The sequence below is a fragment of the Pelodiscus sinensis genome, chromosome 9, assembly GCF_049634645.1.
Source record: "Pelodiscus sinensis isolate JC-2024 chromosome 9, ASM4963464v1, whole genome shotgun sequence".
Lineage (NCBI taxonomy): Eukaryota > Metazoa > Chordata > Testudines > Trionychidae > Pelodiscus > Pelodiscus sinensis.
The window spans coordinates 12092294-12105208 of record NC_134719.1 but is presented as its reverse complement, the minus strand read 5'-3'; the positions used below and the strand labels follow the sequence as shown (position 1 = coordinate 12105208).

The 12915-nt window shown below is 40.6% G+C and overlaps 1 protein-coding gene across 6 annotated transcripts in view; it reads left to right on the top strand.

The window, feature by feature from the left end:
- USP24 (ubiquitin specific peptidase 24) overlaps window positions 1-12915 on the top strand; it is a 114644-nt gene that overhangs the window by 46920 nt on the left and 54809 nt on the right. For all 6 annotated transcript variants that reach the window (XM_075936049.1, XM_075936047.1, XM_075936046.1 and 3 more), the window contains exons 16-24: window positions 1905-2012; window positions 2563-2712; window positions 3397-3528; window positions 4282-4393; window positions 4641-4717; window positions 5699-5839; window positions 6019-6072; window positions 7321-7436; window positions 12695-12761. In XM_075936049.1, coding sequence (XP_075792164.1) covers window positions 1905-2012; window positions 2563-2712; window positions 3397-3528; window positions 4282-4393; window positions 4641-4717; window positions 5699-5839; window positions 6019-6072; window positions 7321-7436; window positions 12695-12761 — 957 coding nt within the window. The remainder of the gene's footprint in view (window positions 1-1904; window positions 2013-2562; window positions 2713-3396; window positions 3529-4281; window positions 4394-4640; window positions 4718-5698; window positions 5840-6018; window positions 6073-7320; window positions 7437-12694; window positions 12762-12915) is intronic.

The window sequence follows — 12915 nt, the reverse complement described above, 5'->3', positions numbered from 1 at the left end:
ACCTTAGGTTCTCTTGAAAAAGTGTCAGAGGGCTCCTTGTGACCCTAAAAATCATTCACTGAGAGAACCACTGATTCTTCTCCGAGTGATGTCCCCATGGGAGTTCCACTGTAGGTGATGGGTCGCCCGGAGCTGCAGATCGGAGCCATGCAAAGCAGTTTCCCCCATTGAGCCGCGCATGCACAGGAGACATCTTGCGATGCTCCCACCTGAGAGTGTAGCTCGCGCAACTCAACGTTTCCTTTTCAGTTCCTCTCTAACCACTCTTGTCTGCGGACGGAGTTTCAACATCTCCCTCTCTGCCTATTACCTCACGTTGTGCTTCATAGTTACTGCTTAGGGTACGTCTACACTTGCTCCCTAGTTTGAGCTACGGATGCAAATGTAGCTGACTTAAATATTTAAATATCCCGTGCTTCATTAGCATAATCTCGCCCACGCGTTATTCCGCTCAACAGCTGATTTGAACCAGGAAGTGCGCTCTGGGACGTGTTAGTTTGAACCAAGGGGGTCCAGATTATGCTAATGAAGCGTGGGATATTTAAATCCCTGCTTAATTAGAAATTTTGGTCAGCTACATTTGCATCCCTAGCTCGAACTAGGGAGCCAGTGTAGACATACCCTTAGATAGTTACCTTCAATAGTTTTATAAGTTAGCTCAATAGTTTATTAATAGTTTCCCTCATTTAAATTAGCCCCACACCTCACCGCAAAATGTTACCCTACATACTCTTGATATCTGAGCATTGGCCTTCTTTCTGTACAGAACATGAGCATTTTGTAAATCTCAAAGACTTTTTATTTCTATCGCAGAACGCTCAAGAGGGACACCCATTTCATTCCAGTGTATTTCAGGGTGGATATTGACATATCTAGTTAAGTGTCATACTCTGGCCAACAGGCCATTGCAACATTCACCACGAGCACAATCTCCTCAGGCTGCAGCGACTTCCGTGGCCTACTTGAACAACGTCCTGCTATAGACATTTAGGGTATGTCTAGACTACATGCCTCTGTCAGCAGAGGCATGTAAAATAGGCTACCCGACATAGTCAATGAAGCGGGGATTTAAATATCCCCGGCTTCATTAAAATAAAAATGGCTGCCACGCTGTGCCGGATCAGCTGATCGTCGTCACAACGCAGCAGTCAAGACGCGGATGGGTCAACGGGAAGAATTTGTTGAACGCTCCCTTATGCCTCGTGTATGTAGTTCGCGTGGCTCAACCCCTCTCTTTCAGTTGCTTGTGTACATCTGAGTAAATAAGACTCCCAGTAGAGGGGAGGTGCTCCATGACCCTTCCTTCTTCCCCTCTGCTCAGAGTCTTATTTACTCAGGCATACACGAGGAACTGAAAGGGAGGGGCTGAGCCACGCGAGCTACATATTCGGGCGTGAGCGTTGCGAGATGCCTCCTGCACATGCGTGGCTCAACAGGGGAAACTGCTTTGCAAGGCTTTGATCTGCGGCTCCAGGCGACCCATCACCTACAGTGGAGCACCCACGAGAACACACATCTCGAAGAACAGTTATTGCCTTTTTTCCCCCTACCAGCCTCTAAATCCCAAGATAGTAGGTTAAATAATATTTAAGTTTTGTTTTTCCTGACTTCTTTCAATGACTCTCCAACCCGATCTTTCATTGAGTAGCTGTATTTGGTTACGTTTGCCCTCTAAATCTTGGCTTGCCTCTCCATCTTACTTCTGTCAGTCTCATCTTCAGCCATCTAGTGTAATTGTGAAAGCTGAAACAGATTTTCAGTGGAGGGGAACTACAGACTAGTGAGTCTCCTGATGCTGGGTTATGGATGTTAATAAATGGGCTGCTAGGGTTCTTTTACAAGAAACAATTATAGTATTGTTCAGCATCTCTATGTGTGTAATTATTTTAACTTTTTATTACTAGTCGTCACAACATCATAATCCCCAGTTTGTGTGGGTGGTACCAGCTTTACGTCAGCTCCATGAAATCACACGTTCGTTTATTAAACAAACTTACCAAAAGCAAGATAAGGTAAGGCACTTGGTAAAATATTTTTGCAAGCACAGTTACATCAATCAAGCTTCTGCTTTTATAACAAAGTTTTAGTTAAAATATGGCATTAATTTATGGCACTTTGAATTGAGGAGTTTAATGTAGTGGTAGTGTCTTTGTATAATTTTAAAATGGTAATTCTTTAATACTTTGTGCTGTCCACTATAAGTGAACTTGGTTGACAAATTTAAGGTCAAAGGTTGTTTTTAATTGACTTTTGACTGAGATAATAAAATCAGTTATGACCTTTAGAAATAAATGGCTCCAGTTTACTACGAAGTTGCACTTCGCATTATGTTTTGAGTTGGAAGTATTTGGCTTTGGAATTGCCTTCTAGGCTAATTTATAAATAGTTGGGGAAGAATGAAAGTGAACCTTTGACTACTTGTGAGTTTTCATAGTACTTAAACCCCACAGTTTTCTTTAAAAAAATAAAATCTAATTCCTGTGACAATGCACAACCTCTTAATATGCCTGTTTGGTTGCTGCATTTCTAACTCTGTCTTTCCATCTCAATATTTCTGCCAAGAGCATTATTCAAGACTTGAAGAAAAACTTTGAGATAGTGAAACTGGTGACAGGAAGTCTAATAGCATGTCATCGATTGGCTGCCTCTGTAGCTGGTCCTGGTGGACTAGTTGGAACAACATTAGTGGATGGCCGATATACTTACCGAGAGGTACTGAACATTGCTTTCTAATGTTAGTTGCTTGAAACTTTCAGTTAAAACTGTTATAAATCACCAAAAATGCCACAGTCAACTGAAACAGGGAAGACTAGAAAATGTAAAATATTGGACAGTTAATGTACAATGTATCTTCTATATATGCTGCTTCTCCTCCCTCCAAAAATTGCACTCTGTTTTGTAATTTGGAATAGAACTATATTGAGCTTTATTACTTGCCTATTAAGTTAAATGGTGGGGTAGCCTCTCTATATGAAAAACTGTGACATAATATAAATGGCTAATTTTAAATTGTGCAGGCTACTTAAAAACAAAAAATACTTTCTTATTGGTATGCAGATTCATGAAAATGTATCTCCGCAGAGCATTTGCAGGGCATATTGTTGAACCTTTGATCTCTTTTTGCCAGGTGGTAGCTCAGGCTAGTTACTACTATGGGGATCCAGAGCAGCCTAGTGTGTTCAGAAAAGAGGACTAAAATGGGGTCTTTTGTTTAAAATAGTTAAAACCAGAAATCATCATTGCAGGTTCTTTTTTTTCCACATGAAATTCATTGTAGGATCAGTCAGCTTTTTATTCTTCACACTTTGGAAAAGTATAAAAAATTTATTTCTGAATCTAAGCTCTCTTTTGGAAAGATGACAGGTTTTTAAATTATTATTATTATTCCCCTTTCAGTACTTAGAAGCGCATTTAAAATTTCTGGCATTTTTTCTGCAAGAAGCCACCCTCTATTTGGGTTGGAATCGTGCCAAGGAAATCTGGGAATGTCTTGTGACGGGTCAAGATGTTTGTGAGTTAGATCGAGAGGTAAGAAGCCCAAGAGATCAACATCTGGGGATAGAAATGGAATTTAATAGCTCATTACTGGAATGTGTATATAGCAAATAAATTGTTTTTCATATTCAGTGTCTTCAAATGCCTTACAAAGCACTAATGCATTAGATCCTGTTAGTGCATGGACAGTGTAAGCAAATGGAGCAGCAATCATATGTTTAACTATAAATGTCTTACTGCCTTGAAAACTGTTTTGCTGAAAGGGAATGTTGATCAGGAGATTAGATGAGGGTTCTCTACACTTTGAACTTAGTTGGGATTGGTCCTGCTTTGGACAGGGGGCTGGACTGGATGACCTCTTGAGGTCTCTTCCAGCTTCATGATTCTATGATTTCATCTGAATAGCCAGTGATGATATAAATGAGAAACTTTCCCTTAATGATTTATGCAACAGATGGCTTTAGTAGTAATGCTTGCACTACCTGCTTGTGTAATGAGTAAGAACCTGAGTGCTGGTATGGAATCTGAACCTTCTGCGTCAGAAGAAAGTCTACTGCTATCTGAGTTATGTGACACATGATACATTGTAATAGTGTGTGCAGCATCCGTGCACTTCAGGTAGTTATAGACTGCTGAATTTGACTACCTTTCCTTTTCATGTTTTGTATGCACTCATTACTATAGTGTCTGAAGTAATTTGAAAAAGCAATGTTGATGTACTAAAAGAGTCTTTTGATCTTCAAAATATGGTGGACCATCCACTTTTATAACTGTCCTCATTCACAGATGTGCTTTGAGTGGTTTACAAAAGGACAACATGATCTGGAGAGTGACATACAGCAGCAGCTCTTCAAAGAGAAAATTCTTAAGCTGGAGTCGTATGAAATTACTATGAATGGTATGAAAATGGTTTTGGTCACCGTGTCTTAAGAGTAAATATATGCCAGACTACTAGATCATTTTTTAGATCTATAAAGAGCTTTATAAACTAAGTTTAATGTCTTATTAGAAAAGAGATTTTTTCATTATTCTAAATTTTTACTTGTTGTTAATAGTATACATTATTCTTTGCATATTTAATGTCCTGTTCTAATAAAAACAGGAATTTATTCTTAATAAAAATCTTCCATAATTTTTACCTACAGGTTTTAGTTTATTTAAGACATTCTTTGAGAATGTGAACCTATGTGATCATCGATTAAAACGACAGGGAACTCAGTTGGTAAGTGTTGTACTTTCATTCCTGTTAACAAAACATGAAATCTGGGCAACAGGTTCTTTTTTAATATGGTCATATTTGTATTAAAACACCTCAGGTCTTTGGTATTTTCATTACAAATTCTTGCTTTTCAGAGTATTTTACTTTGAGAAATTAAGGATGGGGGGGTTTCTAAATGCCCTAGCCACTGAATGCTGTAAGATGATGTAAAAGATCTCAGGTTGGAATAGAATAATGTCATGAAACTTGAAGACCAGTCCCAGTTTTCCTTTGCATTGTTAATGAGCAAATAAAGTTGTAGTGTGTGAAAATTGTATAGCTAAACAAAAAAGAGAGAACTTTAATCTCCTGTTGTTTATTTCTGTACCTTTTTTACAAGATATGTTTAGTAAATTTAAATTTGAATTAAATTGTAATGATTTTCAACTTTTGAAATGAACTTGCACGCTTTCTATAATAAAATTATAGGGCAGTATATTTTTGCAGTATACATCTGGATCTGCTCATTATGAGGGACTGTTTAATTTACATTACTTACCTATGGCATTCATAGACCTGATGTGAAAATTTGCAAGAATAAGTACATGACCGTTATATGCCACCTAATGAGCATTTTAACATAAGTCTTGTTGCTTTTTGACTTATCCATGTGAAATACATTGTTTTGTAGGATTGCTGAACTCCTAAAATGTTCACTTGAATTCATTATTCCATTGCTTGGGTGAGCTTTTTTCCTCAAGTCATTATTTGTCTACATGTGGACAAAGTGGGGAAGACTTAACATTTCTACTGATTATGTAGATTGGAAATTATATAAATTTAGTTCTTATTATATACACATTTTTCTAGAGTTGACACACTGAAAAATATAGCTTCTAAAACTTTAGCCAAAAGTTATTTTTCTAGTAGATATAAAGAAAATGTGGGGTTTTTTTTTTATGATTATACATGCTTATAACAAAGTTAAATTTGTCTTTTAAATAGAATGTAGAAAAACTGGAGTTAATAGGAATGGATTTTATTTGGAAAATAGCAATGGAGTCACCTGATGAGGAAATTGCTAATGAAGCCATTCAGTTGATCATAAATTACAGCTATATTAATCTAAATCCTAGATTGAAAAAGGTAAGTATAGTCTGTTACAAAGAAAGGTATTTGACCCATAAGCAGTGGTTTAATATTCTGGAAGTTTATATATATTACACTTAATTTTGGTTCCATGCTTGATCAATTGATTATTAGCCATTTTATTCTTATGAAATTACTTTTTTACGTGCTAATGTACCTGTCCTTCATGCTTTCAGGATTCAGTGTCACTACACAAGAAATTCATTGCTGATTGTTATACAAGATTAGAGGTAAGTGGCGGACTTAAATTTGTTTGTTCCTAAAGCCCTTTCTGTCTTCAGTGTTGTTTTTCTTGCAGAATTGAAGCCAAGTATTTTGCAGCGTGTTACATAATCTTTACATAAAGTTTTAAGAACTAGAGTAGGGGTGTGGACAAGAGGCTGCCAGCAGGCCATATCTGGCCCACCAAGCCACCAGATCTGGCCCACAGCTGCCTCGCTGGGACCCTTAAGCACTTTAAATGTAGCTGCTTTTTTCTGGGAGCGAGGAGGGAGACTTTGTGCTCTGTCTGGCCCCTCAGCAAAATCTCTCAGCTCCCATTGGTCAGTTTCCAACCAATAGCTGAGATTTTGTTGGCAGCAGGGGCAGTCAATGAAGCCTCCTTCCTCCCTTCCCCCCCACTCCATTCCTTCACCCTGCCAGGAGCAGAGCCATGTGGAGCAGCTTGCAACTGCAGCCTTCAGGTTCCTGCAAGGTTGCTTACTGGAAGTTGTCTAGATAAGCACCTCCCAGCCAGAACTTGCCTCTGGTATCCCGCTCACCCCTACCCCCCTCCCAACTACCTGCCCCAGGCCACCACCTAAACCCTCTGCATCCCCTTCACCCAGGTCACACCGTCCCAGACTCTGCATCCCCTCCTAGAGCCCCTCTCTCAGGCCAGAAGCCTCTCCTGGACTCTGCACCCCAAGCCTCTGCTCCAGATCACAACCCCCTCCTTCGCCCAAACTCCCTCTGACTCCACACCCCCTCCGGGACCCCAGTCTCCTACCCCAAGATCCCTTCTGCACCCAACCTCTGTCCCAGACCCCAAACCTCCTCGGTAGAAATGTGGCCCTTGACCACGTGCCAAAATCTTGGAGTGGCCCCCCACTAAAAATTATTTCCCACCCCTGAACTAGAGAATGCAGTGCTATGCTAATCTTAAATTGAAAGTTCATAAAGGAGAATTAATAAGCTTCTGAAGATGTTTGAACTTGAAATCAGTGCAAACCGTTTGATGTGAAGAATGGAATTTTGAATAATGGTAAACATGCCTGTTAAATTGTTTTGTATTTGAAAATCAACTTTATTGAAAGTTTAAGGAAGCTTTTTATTCTCTGACACAATTTCTGCAATATAATGGATATACAAAAACAGAATGTAGTTAAGCTTTGTAACCTTTCCTATTGCCTAAATAGGAAGATTTTTAATAGTTTTCTATTAATCACTCTAGAATATGGTATAAAGGCTCTTTTGCGTGGGTGTGTTTTGCATTGTAGGCAGCCAGTTCAGCACTTGGTGGTCCGACATTAACACATGCTGTTACAAGAGCTACAAAAATGCTTACAGCTACTGCTATGCCTACTGTAGCAACATCAGTGCAGTCTCCCTACAGGTAAGTCTGTGTTAAGAGCATGAGTGTCTACACTCAGCACTCAAATTTATGGGGGAATTATCTTAACAGTAATGTATGTGGCAGGAGAGTAAACACTCCTGTTGAATACAACCTCACATTTTGTATTCCAAATCTTTCTACAACAGAAGATGCATATTTTTTTCTGAAATACAAGGTAAATATAGGCCAGCAACACATTTTGGTGATAGTTCCTCTGCATGCTAAATACAATCAACTGGGCTTCCATTATTTAAAAAAACAATGCTCTACTGCATTGCATTTCTGGTAAATCATTGGCTCACAGAGTCATCAACAATGGACTATTTAGCTTCTCCTCTTTAGAGTCCTCTTTTGGAGTTGTAGAGCTTCCTTCCCATACTGAGCATATGAAGGCAAGGAGTTGAGATTATTGAAAGACATCCATAGCGAGAGAATGTAGAAGTGAGGGGAATATGTGTGGACTGCCTTAACTGGAGATCAGAATTTAATAATTATCAAAATGAACATTTTGAGTGTTAGGTTGGTCAGTCTTAAAAGATCGCCATCATTGCTATACTTGTAGACCGAAATCTTAGATTTCAGAGCTCCACAACTGTGTGTGTAGAGAATGGCAATTTTATTTTCACTGTCCATCTCCTTTTATGACCAGGAATTTACTATTGGGTCCTATGCCAAGGTTTGCTTACACACAGTATTCAAGTGTTTGTATTAGTGGCCAGATAAAAGAATAGCTTTCTATATGTGAATTAAAACCCGGTATTTAGGAGGAGAGGATAGTTACTCTGCACTGTGTAGTAGGGATATAAGCGAATAATTGACTACTCACATTCCTTCCCCACTGTCACTGTATCAGAGGCAGAAAGGGATGGGGGGGAAGCAGGAGCCAGTGCCCCCCAGCACTGTCTCCACAGTGCCGCCTTCCCCCACAACCCCCCTCCCCCCCACCAAGCTGCTGCCTCTATCAGTCAGCAGGGCAGGGGAGGCTGCCGCAAAGCAGCCTCTGTCTGCAGCGAGCCTGGGTCTGCCACAGGCAGAAAGTGCTCCAGCAGAAGCCACTGTCCTGGGGGGGGTGGTCCTAGTTCCTTGCTGGGACCCCCACTTGAACACGTGCTTCTTCAAGGCAGCCTCCCTTGCTCCCTCCATCCCCCCCCCCCAGCAGCCTCTATCCACAGGTAGCTCAGACCCCTGCGGACAGAGTCTGCTGCCACCCTGTGCTGCTGCCTCTTTATCAGAGGTAGCAGTGTGGGACAGTAGGCAGCTGGTCTGCATGGGGAGCTGTTTTTTAAATTGGCTTCCCTTGCAGACCAGCTCCTGCCTGGCACCTGCACTGCTGCATCTGATATAGAGGCAGCAACGTGAGGTAGTAAGGGGCTCCCCAGGAGTGGGGCCGTACTTAACTGGATGCTGGCCCTGTGCCCAGGGACTACAGAATAGTCAACGAACTACTAAGAATTCATGTGGAAAGTAGACTATTCTGTTACCCAATAGCTAACATCCCTACTATGTAGGAAGTTCTTTTCTTAAGTGGATTTTTTTTTAAGTAATGTATGGTCAATATCATGGACAAATATTTGCTTACCTAACTTTGTGTGTCTTCCTTTTTAGTGAAAAGTTCCTTTCCTTGTAATATTTCTGTTTCTCGGTGTACATTACAGCCACTCATACAGTAGCTTTTCATACTTGGAAGATCTGCGATTTCATCGATGTGGATAGTCTCACCACTGATGCAGACTGTGACTTTACATGCCATCGTGATTTGCAGTTTTCATCCATGTCCTTCCATGAATCCTGATAGAGGATCCACCCGACGTTTTGGCGGCCTTCCTCTTTTTCTTTTCATGTCTCAATACCAATGGAGTATACTTGCTGTCTCAGTCTTGCTACATGGCCAGTCCATTTCCTTTTCTGGTTGTACATAACTTGGATGATATCATTGACATCACTTCTTGCATGCAAGTCGTCAATAGTAACATGCTGTAGCCAACTTACACCCACCATGTGTCTCTTCATTGCTCTTTGGGTGGTTTGCAGCTTTGATTCTTCTGTAAGCATCATATTCTAGGTTTCACAGCCATACAGCATTATCAGAGGAATACTAGTGTTAGAGAGATGGGCTTTGGTGGTGGTGGAAAGTTTTTGGAATCAACAAAAACACTACGCAGATTCCCAAAGGCAGTCTAACCCCGTCTCCTCCTCCTGCTCAGTTCCAGGCCCATCTCGTTGTCCATCTGCAACGCTTGTCCAAGATATACATATTGATCCACCAGCTCAAGAGACTCTCCATCCAACTGCATGATGTACTCTGAACAATATGTATTTTTCATCCCCTTCATTTTTCCAGCATGGACCATCAGGCCGATCTCCTTTGCATTCTTGATGTCATTGAGCAGGATTTGCAGTGTTTTGATTCAATTAGGACGATGCCATCTGCAAAAAGGTGCATCTGAAGAACCTCACCATTAATCAGAAATCCATCTTTCATTTCAGTCCTCCACAGGACGTCTTCCTGGACACTGGCAAAAAACTTTTGTGAACAAACGTCGTCCTCCTTTATGCCTTGCTTAACTTTGATGATTAAGGGATCATCAAATAGTGTGATTTCACTAGTTGCATCAATCATGGAGTCTTGTATGATTCTAACATACACAGGGGAGACTTCCTGCAAAAGGAGAGCATTGAGAGCTGTGTTTTGTTCCACCAAGTCAAAGACCTCTTTAAAGTCAATAAACAACAAGTGTAGTAGAATAGTGATAGAAATGTAGTAGGATCTTGGACACTACACCTTTTGTTCATCGGTGTGACCACAAAAACGTGGTCCACTGTGGAGAATCCCCTACGAAAGCCTGCCTGTTTCCTCCTCATATTTTCTTCAAGGACACCTTCAATATGGGCATAGATCATTCTCATAAAGACCTTTATAGAGATGAGAAAGCAGGCAGATGGGTTGATAGTTTCAAATGTCTTCAGTCACTTTTTTTCTGCAGAAGAACAGTTCTCTTCAAATCTTTTGAAATTCTCCCCTCTTTAACATGTCTTGAGACTCTCTCACTAGGGCTTTTAGGAGTATATTGCCTCCCGCTCCAAGTTCTGTGTGTGCTGCCACTCTTCCCAACTTCATCTTCTGAAGGGCCGCTGCCACTTCTTCACAGAGCACATCAGGTTCAAGAATGACGGAGCCCCAGGCTCCACTGTTGTTGCTGATGAAAATAGTTTGCTGTAAAAGCCCCAGCAAACTTGTTCCATTTCACAACTGCTGCTTGTTCTTTTACTATCTTCATCAACAAACGTGCTTGAAAGAGTTCATTTTAGCTGGATTTCACACTGAGCTCTTCGCAAACTCTTCAACTGCCTTTTTTTGTTTTCCAAGGCGATACAGCTCAGAATCTTTTTTGCTTTCTCCTCAATATTTTACAGATGAGCTTATACTCCAGGCTGGTATCACACTTGGCTGCCATGTCTTTCCACTTGGCAAGAAGATCAAGCGTTCATTGGGTTTCTGGCCTCCTTTGGTTTGTTTACAGTGGCAGCAGTTTTACATTTGTTGAACCTTGCTAAAAAATGGTAGTCGTAATCCAAATCAATATCTTCAGTTTCATCTAGTTCCCATGATTCAGAGTCAAAAGCATACTTAAACAGATCTGAGCGGAGCTATTCTACCCGCACACAGTGCCTAACTCTTGCCTCTCTCCTTTTTTCCCCATATGATGTTTATTTTGACTCTCGCTCTAACCAGTTGATCTGACTATATACAGATGGCTGATTCCAAAATGACTGTTAAATCTATAACCAGTTGTCTCTTGTCCACCAGGACATAATCAATTTTGTTTCTTATTAGGTCATTCAGTGCTTGCCAAATCCATCACCTTCCAACCCTCTTCTTAAAGAAGGTGTTCATGATGTATTGATGTGAGGCTTCCGCATAATTGACCAGCCTTTGGCCCTTTTCATTTCTTATACCCAAACCATATTGTCTGATGTAATTTTCTCAGTCTTCCTCTGTACCCGCCTTGGCATTGAAGTCACCAAACACCACCAAGTATTTTGTTTTTGTCTGAAGAATCCTATCAAGTTCTTCATAATACCTTTCCACTTCCTCATCTTCTGTAGTGGATGTTGGTGCATAGGCTACAATTATTTTCATGGTGGCCTGTTTGCTTACGCTCATTATGAGCGCTCTGAAACAAGATGATAAAAATGTCCAAGAAATCATGATTCCTGCCATCTTTAGGCGCACAATAAATCCAACACCGCTGACTGTTCCTTTTGCTGCTCCCAGGAGAATTTGTGATCCATTCTTCCATTTTGCCACAACTTCCTTTTTTCTTCTGGTTTCAGTTATGGCAAGAAAATCAATGAGAACGAGATGCAGTTCTTCCAGCAATATGTCGACCTCCTCATCCCTTGAGAGGGGTTGCATATTACGTGTGCCAACATATAAACTAATACAAATGAACGGTCTCAATACTGCGAGATTCTTGGCATCCTCTGCTCCCGTATCCATCACCATCACTAGGGAAGCGAGGGGCAACTGCACAGGACTGAAAGTCATGCTGTATTATTGTAGTGTTCATAGCTGCTGTGACCAAATCATCGCCTGGTGGCCAAACTTTTAGTGATGAAGCTCTCCGTATTTTGCTAGACTGGTCCTTGGACAGTGGATACACAGTCCACCGCAAGCTTAAGCTCCACTGGCATAGCTTTTGAGACACCAGGGTCACCTCCATGCCATGATGAGGCAATGGAGTAGGATTTTGTGGAGGAGCTTTTCATTTTTACATTTAAATGTCTGTGATTTTTAGAAGAGATTTTTTTTTTAACAATCTCAATATAAGGAATAAGACAAAATCTAAATGGTGAAGTTTTCTAAACTACCAAGATTATTGCTGTTTAAGAGCCATTTGGTCTGTGAAATAGGAGATCTGGGAGGGGTGGGAAAGGGGGAAGACATTTGACCATCATCCTTGAGGGGGGGAAAGCTGATGTATTTGTAAGTGTATGTGTGGTGGTATCTGGGCACAGGAATGGGCCTTTCAGACATGCACAATATTTGTCCCCAGATCTAGCCTGACATAGGAAGTGTAAGTTAAGATTTTCACTCTATTTTGCCAATATGTCTCAATCTAGGTACACTACCTCAGAGCGAGAGTTGTATTGTGTCTCTATTAAATTGAGTTTTTGCCTTCGGTAAATGTCTTTTTTGTGATTGGACTGAAACCACTCGCCTCATACTTTCTAAAATTTTGGATACATTTTTTTAGGTCAACTAAACTTGTGATAATTGAAAGACTGCTACTTCTGGCAGAACGCTATGTGATTACTATAGAGGTGAGAGATTTTCCTGTTAACATTCATGTCCTTTCTCCTAACTAGACAAAAATGTAGATGGTAACTCAGTGTTTGTAATAATACCATGAATTGTTGAGGCACGTCTATCTTATAATCAGTAACTACTTAATACTGTGAAAATGTTTGTTCTTCC